The sequence below is a fragment of the Pollachius pollachius genome, assembly GCF_949987615.1.
Source record: "Pollachius pollachius genome assembly, chromosome: 2".
Classification (NCBI taxonomy): domain Eukaryota; kingdom Metazoa; phylum Chordata; class Actinopteri; order Gadiformes; family Gadidae; genus Pollachius; species Pollachius pollachius.
Genome location: NC_136935.1, coordinates 42,964,979 through 42,981,098, shown reverse-complemented (window position 1 = coordinate 42,981,098; position 16,120 = coordinate 42,964,979). Strand labels below are relative to the sequence as shown.

At 45.4% G+C, this 16,120-nt stretch overlaps 1 protein-coding gene across 1 annotated transcript in view; it reads left to right on the top strand.

The window, feature by feature from the left end:
- Positions 1-16,120, top strand: part of LOC307070353 (protein sidekick-1-like) — a gene marked incomplete at both ends in the record, with an annotated part of 237,560 nt that overhangs the window by 185,787 nt on the left and 35,653 nt on the right. Inside the window, 4 exons of the mRNA XM_079728783.1 lie at positions 3,586-3,707; positions 5,021-5,133; positions 9,051-9,201; positions 15,525-15,792. Of these exons, the coding sequence (XP_079584909.1) occupies positions 3,586-3,707; positions 5,021-5,133; positions 9,051-9,201; positions 15,525-15,792 (654 nt within the window). The remainder of the gene's footprint in view (positions 1-3,585; positions 3,708-5,020; positions 5,134-9,050; positions 9,202-15,524; positions 15,793-16,120) is intronic.

Genomic DNA, 16,120 nt, shown 5'->3' with positions numbered 1-16,120 from the left:
TGCGTCTAGAGTTAATATGACTGATGAGCTTTTAAGATGCTGTTGTCTTTCCTCAGGCTGATAAGTGGCTTTTACTGCAGGACCATGAATCATCACCCACTACACAACTAACACACAAACACACACACACTCACAGCAACACACTCAAACCCTCCCACACATACAAACCCTTCAACTCTGACTTTGTCTGAAAATAGTATTTGTGTGTGTGTGTGTGTGTGTGTGTGCGTGCGTGCGTGCGTGCGCGCGTGTGTGTTCATGCACACGTGCAAAGAAACCCCAAGCCCCGCGTGTATTCGCAGTGGATTGGGCGCAGGCCAAGTCGAAATCATTATTAGTGCTGATTAACTGCAAATGGCGAGAGCGAGGGACCTGCGAGATGGAAGGGGGAGAGAGAGACGGGCAAGAGACAATTAAAGAGGATTGGAGCAGGGCTGCGATAACAGACGTAGCCTTCGACGAGAACAAGAGCAACGGAAATAGCAAAAACAACCACTCACGACTCAACAGAAGGCATTAAGCCCTCAAAAAACACAGAGCGAGAGAAACAGTGGAGAGGCAGTCTAAACACCCCGATGGCAGATGTTCCGTCCAAACCGATTTCCTTATTATTCATTTAGTAATCAAAGCACAAAGCATCGGAGATAGTGGAAAGATGGATACAAAGAGAACTGAGATTCAGAGGTGTTCATTAATTCATGAAAGCAAAAAGACAGAGGGATGGAGGGGAGGGAACAGAGGCGAACGGAAGTGAAGATTGTACAAAGAGGGAGAGAGAGAGAGAGAGAGAGAGAGCGAAGGAATGGGTATGGGTGTGGGTTTAGCAGCTTCAGCCTCATGCCTGTTTTATTTATTCATGTCTCTGTAGGATGGAGAGATTCCTTGTCATTCATCTGGCCACATCAAAGTTCCTACAACTCTTCTACACGCCCACACACACCCTCGCCCACACACACACTCGCCCACACACACACTCGTCTGCGCAGACACTTGCGCACACAAACTTGCGCGCACAAAAGTAACACGCACACACAGACACACTCACCCGCTGAGACACACACACACACACACAAGCACATACAATTTAACACACGCACACCCACAATTGCACACACACAGATGAGATGGGAAGAGATTCCGAACTGGCACTCTATTCGTTTGTAATTATGTTCTCGCCGTTTGAATAATAGATGTAGACGTAATGAGTGTTGCGTTGCCATAACCCTGTGTTCAAATCTGTCCAGGCTACATCTTGTGGCCTCCAATGGGGTTCTTTCATGTAGGGCCTTCACACTTTGAAGTTCTCCAACAGGACACTAGCAAGGAGTGTCCATTTGAATAAGTCTCATCCGACTTATCGCCGGACCATCTCATTACCGTCAGCGTCTATGCACCGCGCAGGAACGAGATCTAATGACCGCCGAGAGTTCAGCGCAACACTCCGAGCCCCCTTGTCAGGGAGTCTCTCAGCCAAACTCATTGTCTGTCAGTTTAACTGTGAACTACCCCTGGGAAGCATTTTCTCCCGCCCCATCTGTGTAAATATAAATGATCTGACATTTAAACCCGAAAAAAAAAAGACAAATGCTGATTTGTAAACCTATTTTGAGCTTGTCTCGTGCTGACGCTTGTTTCGCCAAACTCCGGCGTTATCATTTCGATCGTTGCCGTCTAATTGACGCGGATCCGAACACGGAGCTCTCTCCAGGGGTGGAAGTAATGGTTGCGTGAGACTTGTTTTGTTGTTGACAATCAGGATCTGTCAAGTCTCCGTGACAGCAAAACACTGCCAAGGCTCTGGAGTCACCGATGTTAGGGGCCTACATTAAAGCGCCTCGCAAACTCGGAAGGTGGCGCTCCCTCGTGTGTGCATCTCCGCTGACATACCAGCACTTTATCCTTGCTTAATTATGATAAATACCAGAAGACTAATGCAGGATTTTTGACATTTGATTGTTAGCCTCTCAATCAATGTATTTAAAAAATAAAAAAAAACTGTCGGCACAGAAGGAGGATAAACAATGCTTTAATGATTTATTGACGCCCTGTTTTTCTGAGGAAAACATAAAAAAAAACGATAAGCTACATACAAATGAATTGGATTGAATAATAAGTCGTTTCTACGCGCATTTCTAGAGATGTTTCACAGCGAGGGAGAAAGAGAATGAGGTCTTCCAACTCCCCAAAGACTATTGATCTGTTAATGTGTGTGTGTCTGTGTGTGTGTCCGTGTGTGTGTGTGTGTGTGTGTGTGTGTCCGTGTGTGTGTGCGCGTGTGTGTGCACACAACACCTCACAGGTGTTGTAATTACCCAGCCGGGTCACCTGCTCTGGGTGTCTCTTTAGCCCAGTGTCTGATGCGCTGTCCCCCTCTGCACTTTGCGCCGCATTCCCCGGTGAAGGACAGGGTCCAATCCCTAAGATCCCCCCCCTCCCCCGTCCTTAGCTGCCTGCGTCGCTCCTAACCACTACGGAGATGGAATAGCATTAGCATACAAATAGCCTCAACATAATTTATGGGACTGGCTCACCATTAATAGGCTTGAAATGGACTTTCCTCCTTCCACTCCTTTTTTTTCTTTTCGTCTTATCTCCCTGGCTTATTGTATGGCCGGCCGACAGATTCATCTAATAGCGCGGAAACGATGCACACTGGTAGCATGAGAGGCTATTATCGGTTCATTTAGTTGATGTTTTAAGGTAAAAAATTATGACCTCGTAAAAAAAAAAAAAAGACAGGATGGCACATTTAACAAAGTAATTTCATGTTTCCCAGCCCGCCCTTCTACAGATTTTATCTGTAAGGGGGGAAAAATACAAGGGGTGTAATTGGACTGTAGTACAAGAGGTCACGCAGCCTAATTAAACCCTGATTAAAAGTTTTCCCTTCTCGGTCATACATTTTACTTTCGCTGTAGTTTTTCTTGCTCTCGGAGAAACAGCACTCTCAACCGCTGTTGCAGTTGTGTTAGGGTGATCACCAAGATGGGGCTGTTGAGGACTGTTCTGTGCTTATAGAACACATGAACACACATTAATTACAGAAAGATTTGTTTCACATTTCACAAATCCCAATTTTATTCAATTTTTTTATTCGACTTTTACTAAATGAGGGTGCAAAATGTTTGACAAATGTTAGCTCTGAGACTTGAGCTGGTGGTTTTGACACTTCTGACAAATACACACAAGCACTTATTTCAAGTTAGCGTTTAAGTCCAGCTCGGGAAAGGTCTAATTTGACACTAATGGCTAACAAGCGCACAGTGGAAATTGAACTTCTCTTATGACTGACACTCTGCTTTCTGCAGTGGTTCAAACTGCCAGGGGGCGGGGGGGGAGGTTGCTCCCTAGATGAGAACGGTTGTTTTTCCTTGATTAAATCACAGAGAAATGTTTTAGCATTATGGTTTTACAGCCTCACAATGGTAATGCTAAATGCCCTGCAGATGGTTAGAGTGCTCTTTCAGCAGGGATTTGGCGTCCTGCTCCACAGATCACAGAGCTAGAGAAGCGGTCCACTTTGTTCTCGTGCCTTAATGAAACAGAGGGTTTTTGTTTGTCTTTCCGTGTGTCTCCTATTTGTAGAACTTCCTGGAGCGCCGTCTAACCTTGTCATCTCCAACATCAGCCCGCGTTCGGTCACAATCAGCTTCCGCCCTGGCTCCGACGGGAAAACCGCCAAATCGCAGTGGGTCGTAGAAGGACAGGTATGTGTTTGTGGAGCGAAGGTCCATCCGTCCGTCCTTCTGTCCGTCTCTCCATCTATTCAGCCAGCCGTCCCTCCCAAGATTGCCTCTGAGAGTATCCACCCGTGCATTCGTAATGCAATTTAAATAATGAATTCTGTTCCTTTGGTAGGCCTTCAGTAATAGTCGCTGGGGCGACATCACAAAGGCCTACAAGGCCAAAAGAGAAAAACTACTTGTACTAGAGTACATATTTTTAAAGTTTTGGTCAACTTTTATGAATGCGCGTCCTTTTTAGATTCCGATATCTATTTTCTTTGGGCTTACATTCAAAATAAAAGCACTCACTGCTGTGAGTTGACTCTGGGTTCAAAGGTGGCCCCCTGTCCTCAATGAACATTATTGATTCCCTCTAGTGTCCAAAACTGTGATTTGCACTTCAGTAAAGGTGGCTAAGGTCTCCTGCCCCCCCCTTCTCCTCGGGGTCTGTGTTACAGAGAGCGGGGGGTGGGGGAGAGGGGGAGAGATACGAAACAAACCGAGTGCTAAGATGTCCTGGTGCACGCACATAGTGGAAAGTCTTACAAGTGTGCACACCTCCAGGCTGTCTGGCGCTTTATTCATCTTTCACACACCCCCTCCCTCCTCCTCCTCCTCCTCCTTCCTCCTCCTCCTCCTCCTCTCTCGTCACCCCCTCTCATCCTGTCCCCCACAGAGTGATGGGTTCGCTGAATGGATGAGACAGAGACCCTTCCCTCAATATGAAAAATTCAAAGGAATTATAGAAATGCATGCGGATAAATTCGACGCTTGCGTTTTTTGGACTGCCTCCCCGCTTTAATAGAGTTGCAACGCAGGAGACACACTGTTTTCTTCTTGATTTTTGTGCGTTTCCTCTTTATTTATTTGTGTGTTTTTTTCCCGTTCGATATTCCCCACTTTGTTCTACATACAATGACTACAACGACACGCAACTCTTTGTTTGGAATGATTCTCTTTCATGCCATGTGCGCTTCGCAATAGGCACACACCTGCACTGACACACACGCACAAACACACACACAAGCACACACACACACACCCACACACCCACACACAAGCGCACACACACACACACACACAAGCGCACACACGCACAAAAACACACGCATAGAATCACCAACAAATCCTCACACATCCCGCACACTTTCTTCTGCACTTAAGGGGGCGGTGGTTATTTCTTGGCCTTTCCAGTGTCAGAGTCTAGCCCGCCGCAAACATCCTCCTCACCGCCGCTCGCAGTGAGCAGGGGAGCGCAGGGGCTGGCTCTCAGGGTGCACTGTGCTACCTTGCAGGTGGTGAAGATGGATGGCGAGGAGGAAGCCTGGAAGGTGGTGTACCAGATACAACACGTCCCTGGCACCCAGCTGCTGGAGATCCCCGACCTCACACCTTTCACCCAGTACAGGTCAGTCACACGCACCCATACACACCTACACACACCTACACACACCTACACACACACACTCACACACACTCACACACAAACACAGACACAAGGTAGATACACTGCCCAGGCAGAGGCAGTGTTCACACCCGCACCTACACTCACAAAGGCAGGTCGATGAGAACATGTCATCACACACACAAACACAAACACACACGTACATACACACAGTAAAACAAGTGCACATGATTTACCCCAACTAATGGTAGAATGGAACTTGTATACGCTCACCAAAGCAATCACGCATGAACACTTGCACTGCCACATATATGCTCTTTCTACCTACCCTCCCACGTACACACACGCTGTCTGCTGCTGTGGCATCGTGAGACTTAGGTGAGTGGAAATGAATCAAGCGGAGACACAGAGACGGTTCCATTTCAGACTTTTTGTGTTTGTCAGCAACTTTTACAGGAGCTGCATGCAGATCCCTATTACCACGCCTCCTGTTAAAGCCCGGGGGGGGGGGGGTGTAGAGAGGGAGGAGGAAAGGGGAGGAGAAGAGAAGAAGAGACAGAGCTGGGAAGAGAGAGAAGAGGTAGAAGGATAAGAGATCGAGGAGGATGAGAGGGAGGAGGGAAGTAGAGAGGGAAGGCTGGGAAGAAGAGAAAGTGGAGGGAAGTAGACAGGGAGGAGGGAAGGGGAAAGGGAGGACGGATGAAGACAGGAAAGGCGGGAAGAAGAGCAGAAGGAGGGAAGGAGAGAGGGAGGAGGGAAGAAGAGCAGAAGGAGGGAAGAAGAGAGGGAATACCGGAAGAAGAGCAGACGGAGGGAAGTAGACAGGCTTGGCGGGAAGAAGAGGGATGGAGGGGAAGAAGGGGAGAGGAAGGACAGAAGGGGAGAAGAAGAAATTGAGAGGGACAGGGTGCAGAGAGGGACTAGGGACAAGGATGGAATACAGGGATGAGGACATGGCAGAGAGAGAGAGAGAGAGAGGGGGATTACTTTGGAGGAAGAGGAGAATAAGATGAAAGTGATTTTGTCAAGGGGGGAGGAGGTGAGAGATGAGGGAGGGTGAAGAGGTGAGAAGGAGGAGGAGGGTGTGAGAGGCCAGGGGGAGGAGGTGAAGAAAGGAGAGTAATAGAATAGAGAGTGGGTGTAATACCTGCTATAGGGCCTTGGGGAGCAAGCAGTGGTCTGAGTGTGATCTATGACAGACCAAAACAGCTCTTTTCTCTCTTTTTATCTCTCGCTCTCTCTCTGTCTCTTTCACTCTCTTTATCTCATCTGTAATGGGATTTTGTGTGTGTGTGTGTGTGTGTGTGTGTGTGTGCGCACATGTGACTGTTGTCACATCTTGTACTGCCTCTGGGTCATCAGATGAAGTGAAGCACTCCTGCATGCTGCTCATCTTCCTTTTTTGATTGACTCTGCGCACACACACATACACACGCACACACATGCTCGCACACACATGTACACATACACAAACAAACGCACACACAGACACATATACACACACAAACACACAACAAGTGTGTATGACAGTTGTATCATACGCTTTGCATTGGCACCGTTGCATTGGCACCATTTTATTATCCTTGTATTATATTCTATTTTTGTAAATATTATATAACATTCTTGTATTTAATCGTCTGATATCATATGAATTCTCTCCTCTTGGTAGATTGCCAATTGCCCTGACTTAACTTATTGCACAGGCAGCCTCTTCTGAATCCATCTTGTGATCCATAGTTTCTCTGCGGTCTTCCTCTGGGAGGCGCCTAATTGCCAACAGAGTCCTCACACTTAGAGGTCTGTGAGGGTAGGGAGGGAGCCCGTCTAATTCGGTTAGCTCGGGCCCCCTCAACGGCGCTGTGAAGTGTTTTATGAACAAACTTCAGTTGACATATTTGCCATTTAAATTGGACAAGAGACAAATGAATTCGTACAAGGTCTACTTCTCTCTGCCTCACTCTTTCTGTCTCCCCCACACATGGGGGGGCAACGGAAAACATTCTCATAACAGGTGCAGAAAGTCACACTTTTGTTGAGTCAACAACATCTGCTTGACTTGCATTGCGATACATCTTTTTTGCGGTGGGAAAAACACTAAAATTACAAGGAAACAAACAGATGAACGATGCATTAACTGTGCTGTCTCAGTCTGCACGTTGGTCCACTGTATTTTTACATTGACTTGAAACGTCGACTTAATATCACCAACGGAAACGCCAAAACGACAAAAGCCAACATCAAATAATCGCTAATTACAAAAGAACACAAATTTTACGCTTCCTCTATTCTATAACACATTTGTTATTGTGTGTGCATTCCTACCAACAGAAAGTAGAGTAAAAACCATGTAACAAAAGACAAACAAGCAGACAAATTACCTGGCTTCAAACAAGGTTTGCCGCGGGCTCGTGCCAGATCACAAATTGTGATTTTCTGTTAGTGGCTCTTCTCTGGTAGTGTCTATTAGCTGGCTGTATCCCTTTACCGGCTGTCTCTGTTTACTGGCTGCGACTATTTGCTGGTTGTGTATATTTGCTGGCTCTTGTCAATTTGTTGATTAAGTCTTAGTCTTTTGAGGTCAACAGTCATCATTCGTGGCGGTTAATCCGCCACCCCCTCCCTTATGATTCACTTAGAAGACCAGCTCGGGGCGGGTGGGTTCCTGTCACTCCAACTAATACCCATTTTCCAACAGAATTAGCTCGTATATGCAGGTTTTTCCAGCACAGGAAGACCTGCTAAAATAGTAGATTGACTCCTCTCCCATTGCCAGTACATGTATGCCGTTCAGTGCCTTTTCTTGTTAGGTCACGTTTGACGTCACAAACACAGAAGGCAGAAAACAGGTTTAGTAAACATGCATGGAGGCCAGTGAAAGTGTTCCGGTGGTTTCTTCCTGATTTTATTTTCCACAGTTGATCTTCTCAGAACTTTTCTGAAAAGCGCTGCCATCATCTCTGTTGCTTGTGTAGGCGTGGTGACACATAAACGACTGACACTACTCAACTCAACTCTACCAAGTCGCATAACCCTATGCAATCAAACCACAATGCAATGTTATTTTGGTTTGCGTTAGTGTGGACCTAATCCGACTCAGCTATAAGACCAACAAAACCAACAAACATTGCATGGTTGGTTGAATGTACACTTTTGGTCCCAACTGGAAACAATATATAGTATATAACTGGTATATTTAAACGGTCCATTTGAATGAGTCGTGCTCACTTAGAAGCGGGCAGAGACCCCCGTACTTTGAAGCGGAACATAGTTTGTTTGTTTGCTCGAAAGCAAACAGTGGTCAAATGAGCATGACACCACCCCAAACGAGCTGTACCACCGTGGGAAACGCTCCAGGGATTAGATTAAAACGGCTTGTTTGGCATTACATAATGCAGCAACACATTCCTCAAAAGATATCTGCAACATCACAGAGATACTATACTTCATTGTTCTCTACCCGGCATCGCCCCGACATCCCTCTACAGGGAGGTGGCATTATAACCCCGTCCACTGGGCTGTCTTTAGATGAGAAATGGGCTCATCTTAAATGTCAGGATCAGCCTTTGAATATCTCTGTCCGTTTAGTTCACAGCAGAGATGAATCGGGAAGCAATAGAGAGCACCGTTTGCGTTCGACAACACTGACACAATTTCTGCAAACTCGTATTTTGGGAAAAATGCATATTTGTAAGTTCTGTCAAGGACTGATTTGGCAATTTTGGCACAGTGTACAACCGTTCATTTCTTCAATATTCTCGCTTGTCACCTGACTATACTGAGAGTAGGGGTTAGGTGTCTTGCTTCAGGATGCCTACATGTCTACTCTGGATGGTTGGGGATTGAACCCCAAACCCTCTGTGATGGGGGTCTTACCACCCAACCACTGATTGGACTAACTTGGAGCTCTTGTTTCTGCTTAGGTTTCGCATGAGGCAGGCTAACATCGTGGGCTCCAGCCCCCTCAGCGGACCCTCCAGACTGATCCAGACCCTGCAGGCTGCCCCGGACACGCCCCCTTCCAATCTCACCCTGCTGGCGGCCACGCAGACCAGCCTACGCATCCGCTGGAAGGTAAGCGACCTACACACGCAGGCACGCACGCACTAACACACACACAGGCACCCGGGCACGCACATACATGTGGAAGGACAAAAGGGTCGCAACTATGCCTCATCGTAGATTGTATTGATTTGAATCCATGTCAGGATCCGATTTTAAACTTTCTAAGTGCTGTGCTTTGCACTTCTGTATTTTATGAAGCCATCAACTCGACGAGTGAAATAGCAGATTGGATACAGTTTTTGGGCCAAAAAAACAAGTTAATTACGTTGTTTTGATTATTGTCAAATTAGCTCCTCTTGATTCACGCTGACAGTTGTTAAGAACCGTCCTCACCAAATCAACGATCACCAAAGTCAAACCATACCAGTTGATTGCTGATCTTCATCTTGAAGAATTCTGAGGTGTTTTGACAAACGGAAGAAGCAGACTTTAGAACGAACCGACGGTGTTTATTTCCTTTTACCACCGCGTCAAACTTCCTCTCACAAAAAAAAAAACAAAGTGTGTCTCCCCCAAAAGAGACCCCACTTTAGGTCCACAGCATAGCAACAAAATAATGAGCACAAAAGACTGATACCTCTTAGCAGTATACAAAAGAACTGAAAGAATAATTAATCATCAAATGCTTGAACGATCTGCACCATCAGGGACACTACAACGTTGTTCCCCGCTGTGCATTCACTTCACTCAACTATGCATGTCTAGGTTAAATAGGGGGTTCAATACATGTTCAATTCAGTTAGCAGCTGTAGGCTAAAGCCTTGTTTGCACTTTGATTGCCACATTCTTTCTTCCATTAGTTCTCAGAAATTAGCGTACGGATCCATAATTCCACATTCTTTGACTGTGTTCAATGGAAAATGAAGGTTGTTATTGTACATCTATTCTTCTTCATGTTCAGTATGGCTGTTCAGTTTGACCCATAGGCAATATTAATTTATGATATACATCAATACCGACCAATGTAAAGGATTGTTTTGTTCACATGAATGTGGTCTCCCGGCCTACTACATAATCTGTAGGATCAGATAACTGCGTATTAATGCAGAATCTGTAGGCAACGGAGGATTTTGGAATTGGAAGCACTCTGCCTTCCGCTTGTAATTTGGGGATTAAGAAAGACTTATAATCGGTAGGAAACTCATGTATTTTGAGGAACTATATGTTAAACATGGGATCCCCAGTAAACTTTTTTTCAAATGTATACAATTAAAAAACTTTTTATTTGAATCTCAAAATTATTCATTTGATATACCGCCTCTTTCTGCCTTGGGAAACTGATCCCACTACTTTATGGATTATTGGTGTCGGGCTCACAAGATTTCTCAGAATCTAGACTGAAGGCTCAGAAGAAAGATGTGAAAGAGGTTCTGCCTGTAGAGGATTGAAAGAAGACATGTTAGAAGCTCAGACTCAAACGATGAATACACAGAGAGAACCAACATGACTCCAGCCCAACAACACATATTCAACGACAGTATTCCTGATACTCGTACCAAGTGTAATGAAGTTAATGGAACACTTACGGTTTTTTATATGGGAGTGCAAGAAGATTGTATGATTGTATTGTATTATATGAATCAGGAAAGAGAACCTCTATATTAAGCTTCCTCTTGACCAACCATATTTATCGTGCAGTTGTACCCTAACATATCCATTTACATAACAAAGACCATGTTTTCATAGCCGTGTATATCCTCAAACAAAGCACCTTATAGCTCTTCACTGTAAGAAGTAGACCGTTAAAGGAGATGGCATTAAATATGTAAATGGAAAAGATAACTTACACTGTAAAGGGTAAACAAAAGCATTTGCAGAAGCTTCAAGTCCTTTCTCCATCTTTCTTAAACATGGTGATTACCTAAACAGTTATTTGAAGGAACAGGAAGATGATACTGAAGACTGACAAGTAATTCTCTGCTCATTGGTGTAGGAAACACCCACGCACTGCTGTGTGTGTGTGTGTGTGTGTGTGTGTGTGTGTGTGTGTGTGTGTGGGTGTACATACATGCATACTATATGTGTTACATCTCCGTGGCCTGTAGTCATATCCATGACCCTTGGTCCACCACATTTAGTGGGATGCTAAATAAAGCTTGTAGGAGAAGTTCAACATATACCGTATATCTTGATGAGGATGCTTTAATTGGTTTGCTTCTAAATTAACTTGTGGTTTTTTTTGGCAATCCAGGTTTCCATGCATATTACTCAGGGATGCCTTGGTTGTTGTTGTTGTTGTTGTTGTTGGTGTTGTTTTTGTTGTTGGACTTCTGAGTTTGACGCTTCGGCTCAGATCATCTCCGTGTTAATCTTAAATACGATTCGGCAAATGGGGGAGAGCTTCACCTCAACATCAACTATAGGGAATACCGTCTTGTGGCTTTTGTGGCATCGCCATGGCAACGGCAGGTCCTTCGCCGTGTCAAATTATCCCAGACTTCCTCACATAACTGTTGAACTTGCCAAGTTGTTTCAAGACATTTACATCCTCATTTAGCAAAATAAGTTTCCTCTGAGGAAATGGTACCAAAGCAATATGCAATATTCATATCCTAAATATTGGTCCAGAGCACAGGTTTGAACACATGTTTGTGTGTGTGTGTTTGTGTGTGTGTGTGTGTGTGTGTGTGTGTGTGTGTGTGTGTGTGTGTGTGTGTGTGTTTGAGTGTGTGCGAGCATTGTGTGTGTGACAAGCTGTAATCATTGGTTATTGGCGCAAACACTAATCTGTCAAATTTCCTATTCACTGTGCTGAATCCTTACACCGTCAACTGCAATGTCATTTTCTTTATAGTACCCCTCCTCCCACCCCCCCCCCCCCCCCCCCTCTCTCTCTATTATAACATAAATGTGGAGCAGAGTATTTTCCATCTAGGAGTTGAAATAAGAAAAGGAGTTTGTCAAATCAGAAACAGAGACTGAGGCGCTACAAGCTACCTACATGGCATACTAATGGGATTTCACCTGCATGTTAGTGCCCAAGCTAAGCTGGCTATAGTGCCTCTGCCGTCGCAGTGAAACCGCCACAATAGCTTTGGCTAAGGCTATTATTCTAAGCTGCATATTAAGCGTAATAAGGCTAATGTGACATCCCGCGTTATGGCTCCCTAATGCTACGCTCAGTGCTAAATCACAGAGGTTTTTAAAATGGCAGGTTCCCATTACTGATGCTAGATTGTGCGGGAACAGAGCAAAGAGTGTTCCCATGCTCGTTTTACCAAAAAAAGACAGACAGAGAGAGAGATTTATTAAGAGAAAGCTTTACTTTAGTAATGACTTGGAAGGGGGCATGGAAGGGATCGAGACTAACAGGTGGTCGCCATAGTGATGGACGATGACAACGCGGAGGAAGAGGTGGAGAAGAGAGGTGTGGGTTGTGGCAGGGGGTAATAGAAAAATAGAGGAACAAAAGGAAGTGAGAAAGTCAAGTGCGTGGCAGAAGGTTACAGAGAGAAGATGTATCCACTAAAAGGTATTTTCTTTGGTTACCTGGAAGACACGCATAAATCAAAACTTTGCTCAGAGTTGCAAAAGGTGAACTCACATACCAGTGTCTCTATGTGTGCATGTTTGGCTTTGTGTGTGCGTGTGTGTGTGTGTGTTGATGGGGGGGGGGGGGTTTGGGTGTGTGTGTGTGTGTGTGTGTACATACCTGTCGGCCTTTGTATGAGTACCATCTTCTTATATGTCACTCGTAAATTCAGTGTTTTTCTTATAGTGTCAGTATTGGAACATAGTCTTAAGTCTTACCAGTGTCTTTATTCAAAAATGAGCCCAGAGTCTGTAGTATAACAAATGTCAGAATCCGAACAAACCCCTGATCTTATACCGTCAATATTCACAACATAACCAATCGTCTCCCCAGTGTCTTTATTTGAGCACAGCCTGCAGTCTATGGGAGGCAGCAGGTTAGAGCATGAGGGTCATATTTGGTGAAGTCCTCCTCCTCATTCCACAGTTTTTTCTCCGTTCCTTTTTGGCATTGATTCATTGTTCTACATGCGGGGATCCTCTAACCATCTTTTTGTTAAGCTGATTTGTGCCAATTTCCAAGGCGCTCCGTGCTAAAGTGCACCGAGCGTCTCCGTCTATCTAGCCGTACGTAGGCAGCCGCTTCCATGTCTTCTCCCTTCCAGCGTGAGTCTTGTTGCACAGTGTGTATAAATGCAATGGGTTTGCTCGCATGGTGATGAATTGTGATGATGAATTGGCTCAAGAAGAAAATCCTGGTTTGGGTTGGATTCCCCCTGAGCCTGTTCATCACTGCAAAACACAAGTTTCTAAAACTATTTCAGTCGAGACTGTGGCTGTTTTATATGCAAAGGAGGGCTGTGGTGATATTGTTAATTATTCATTTGTGAACATGATAGCTGAGCAGAAGAAAAAAAGCTGTGTCTGGGTGGAATGTATTTGAAGAGACACCGAAGTACACATCCATTTTTTGTAATTCATTTCGGAACCTGTTATGAGCAAACCAATTCATCTGTATATATAAATATATATATGACAAATGGAAAACATTTGAATCAGGAATTTATATTGGCTAATTTAGTTTAGTCACAAACTAATTTAGTTAGTTTCCATATTACTATAAAGCATGCAAGCATCAACCTAGATACATTTTATATTCAATTTCATTTTCACATGGTTGATTACAAGGTGAACCTTTGTCATTTTTAACAGTGCAATTTCTGACTGAATTATTGAAACGGTAATTGAGATCGTGTGACAACACCCCATTTACAATGACTACACAAATCTCTAATGAATGATTCATAAAGGTTTTTAGTCATTTAAATGGCCTGAAGTTACAGAATTGAAAAACTCAAACAAATTTGTTCAACTTCATTTTCGACAGATATCTAGCTATAGTCATTACGCAGTTACACACACATCTCCATTCTCTATATATCTTTGTAGTCATTCACCATAGCATGTACTAAGCATCAAAGTATTCACATGGGGTGTTATTTTGTGTGGACGTCAAAGAAGTACATCACGTAGGCTTCAGAGCGACTACAGAGTGGCAGGAGCACTTAATTTTAATACCGTCGTCAGCGTCCTGTCTCTGAAGTCATGTGGGGGCTGCTGCTACAAGTGATCCACGCTCACAACCCATGCTTCAAAGGCCCCTTGTCATTCAGAGTTATTTTTCAGCCGTGGCTAATATCATGCTTCCTTGCATGCTAAAGGTTCTCCTGATCTCAGCCTCCGCTCGGCAGATAAGACGGGTTGATGAGAGTTCTCTTGTTATTAAGAATGTGCCCGTGTGTCTTGACGTAGCTGTGGACAGATTCAACGATGGGAGTAGAAGTAATACGTGCCAGACGTTTTTTGAACCTGTTTAAATTTCTCCCGTGCCGCAGTAGAAACCATTAAGAGACTTGACGCGATGTGAACGGTTGCATTAACTAGCGTGGAACGCAAGCCTCCACGTGAAATGCTGTGATTGCCAATGAAGATGGAGTCAGCCTCGCACACAGCCTAACGTATCATACCAAAGGTATCACAATGCAATTGTTGTGTTTCAGATATGAAATGATTAATGTCAATTATTAATCTAAAACATCAACAAAGAACACGATTACTCAACACTATCTGTGAATAAAATCCGATATACTTTTGCGTATAGTAATTTCCGCACTTCCTCTAAACCTTGACCGAATTACACTGAAGAAAAGCTGTAAAGTTGAGGTTTGGAGCGTCCACAGTAGACAGAGCACCGTAGCCTTTGTGTTGACGGGCTGCTGGGGGAAAAGGGTGCTGGGAGGAGAGCTTCTGGGCGGGATTCTGCATTACTGGGAGAATACTGCAGTAAACAAGACAAACAAAGCACAACTTGGCAGAGGAATCAAACACTGCGCTATCGGCCATAGTGCCTCACTGGTGCGACGTTATACATTATGAACATATGCAGATCATAAATTATGAACAGGTGGGGCGGAACTTACCAGTGTTTTAGGCGCACCATCTGGGTTTGATAATTAGAACAACCCAGGGGTATATCTCAAGCGTGCGGGTAGCACAAGGCAAGACTTTCTTACTTTCTGAAGTCTGACTTGACTCTCGCATGTGACTATTCTGATCGGGAAACAATGACTTGAATCACATGTGGATATCATCACGTGTGACTGCTGTCACGTGACGTTTTGATCACATGTGGCTATTAGCACATGTTGTCAAATAGTTGCGTATGGTTTATTGTGCGGTAATAGTCACAGCTGCGACTATCATCACATTCGGCTCCATCGTCCAACCTTCCTATCTCGGGTTGGGTGCATGTGTGTGCGCGTGTGTGTCATGACGCTCTCCCCCTCTCTGTGTCGGCGCAGCCCCTCCTGGACCACCAGTACAACGGCAGCCCGGACGCGGTGGGCTACCGGCTGCGTGTGCGGCGGGTGGACGGCGCGGGGATGGAGAAGCTGGAGGAGACGCGGGCGGGGGGGGGGGAGCGGGGCAAGGCGGCGGGCAGCAGCAGCCGCGAGGCCGCGCTGGAGGGGCTGGACCCCTGGACCCAGTACCTGGTCCAGATCCAGGCCTTCAACTCCATCGGAGCCGGGCCCTGGAGCAGCGGCGTCACCGCGCACACGGCGGAGTCGGGTACGGCCGCACACACACACGGCACACACGCGCACACACCGTAGATCTGTTGGAGCACCGGCCGAAAGGGTATTGGGTCGTTTCCCGGTGTAAGCAGTCCCGCCCTAATGCATCCTCGAGCAATGCTTAACCTCTACCTCAAATACCTACCTAAAAATGGCCGGTATCTGGATTCAATATAAGTCCCTTTTGATCGATCTGATCATCGATTGTAAGGCGCTCTATAGACACTCTGAAGGCACCAACACACAGACGGTGGGACCCCCCACACACGCGGTACACCTGGGCCCACTGTGTAGCCCCCGCTGTTCCCCAGCGTGTCCACCGG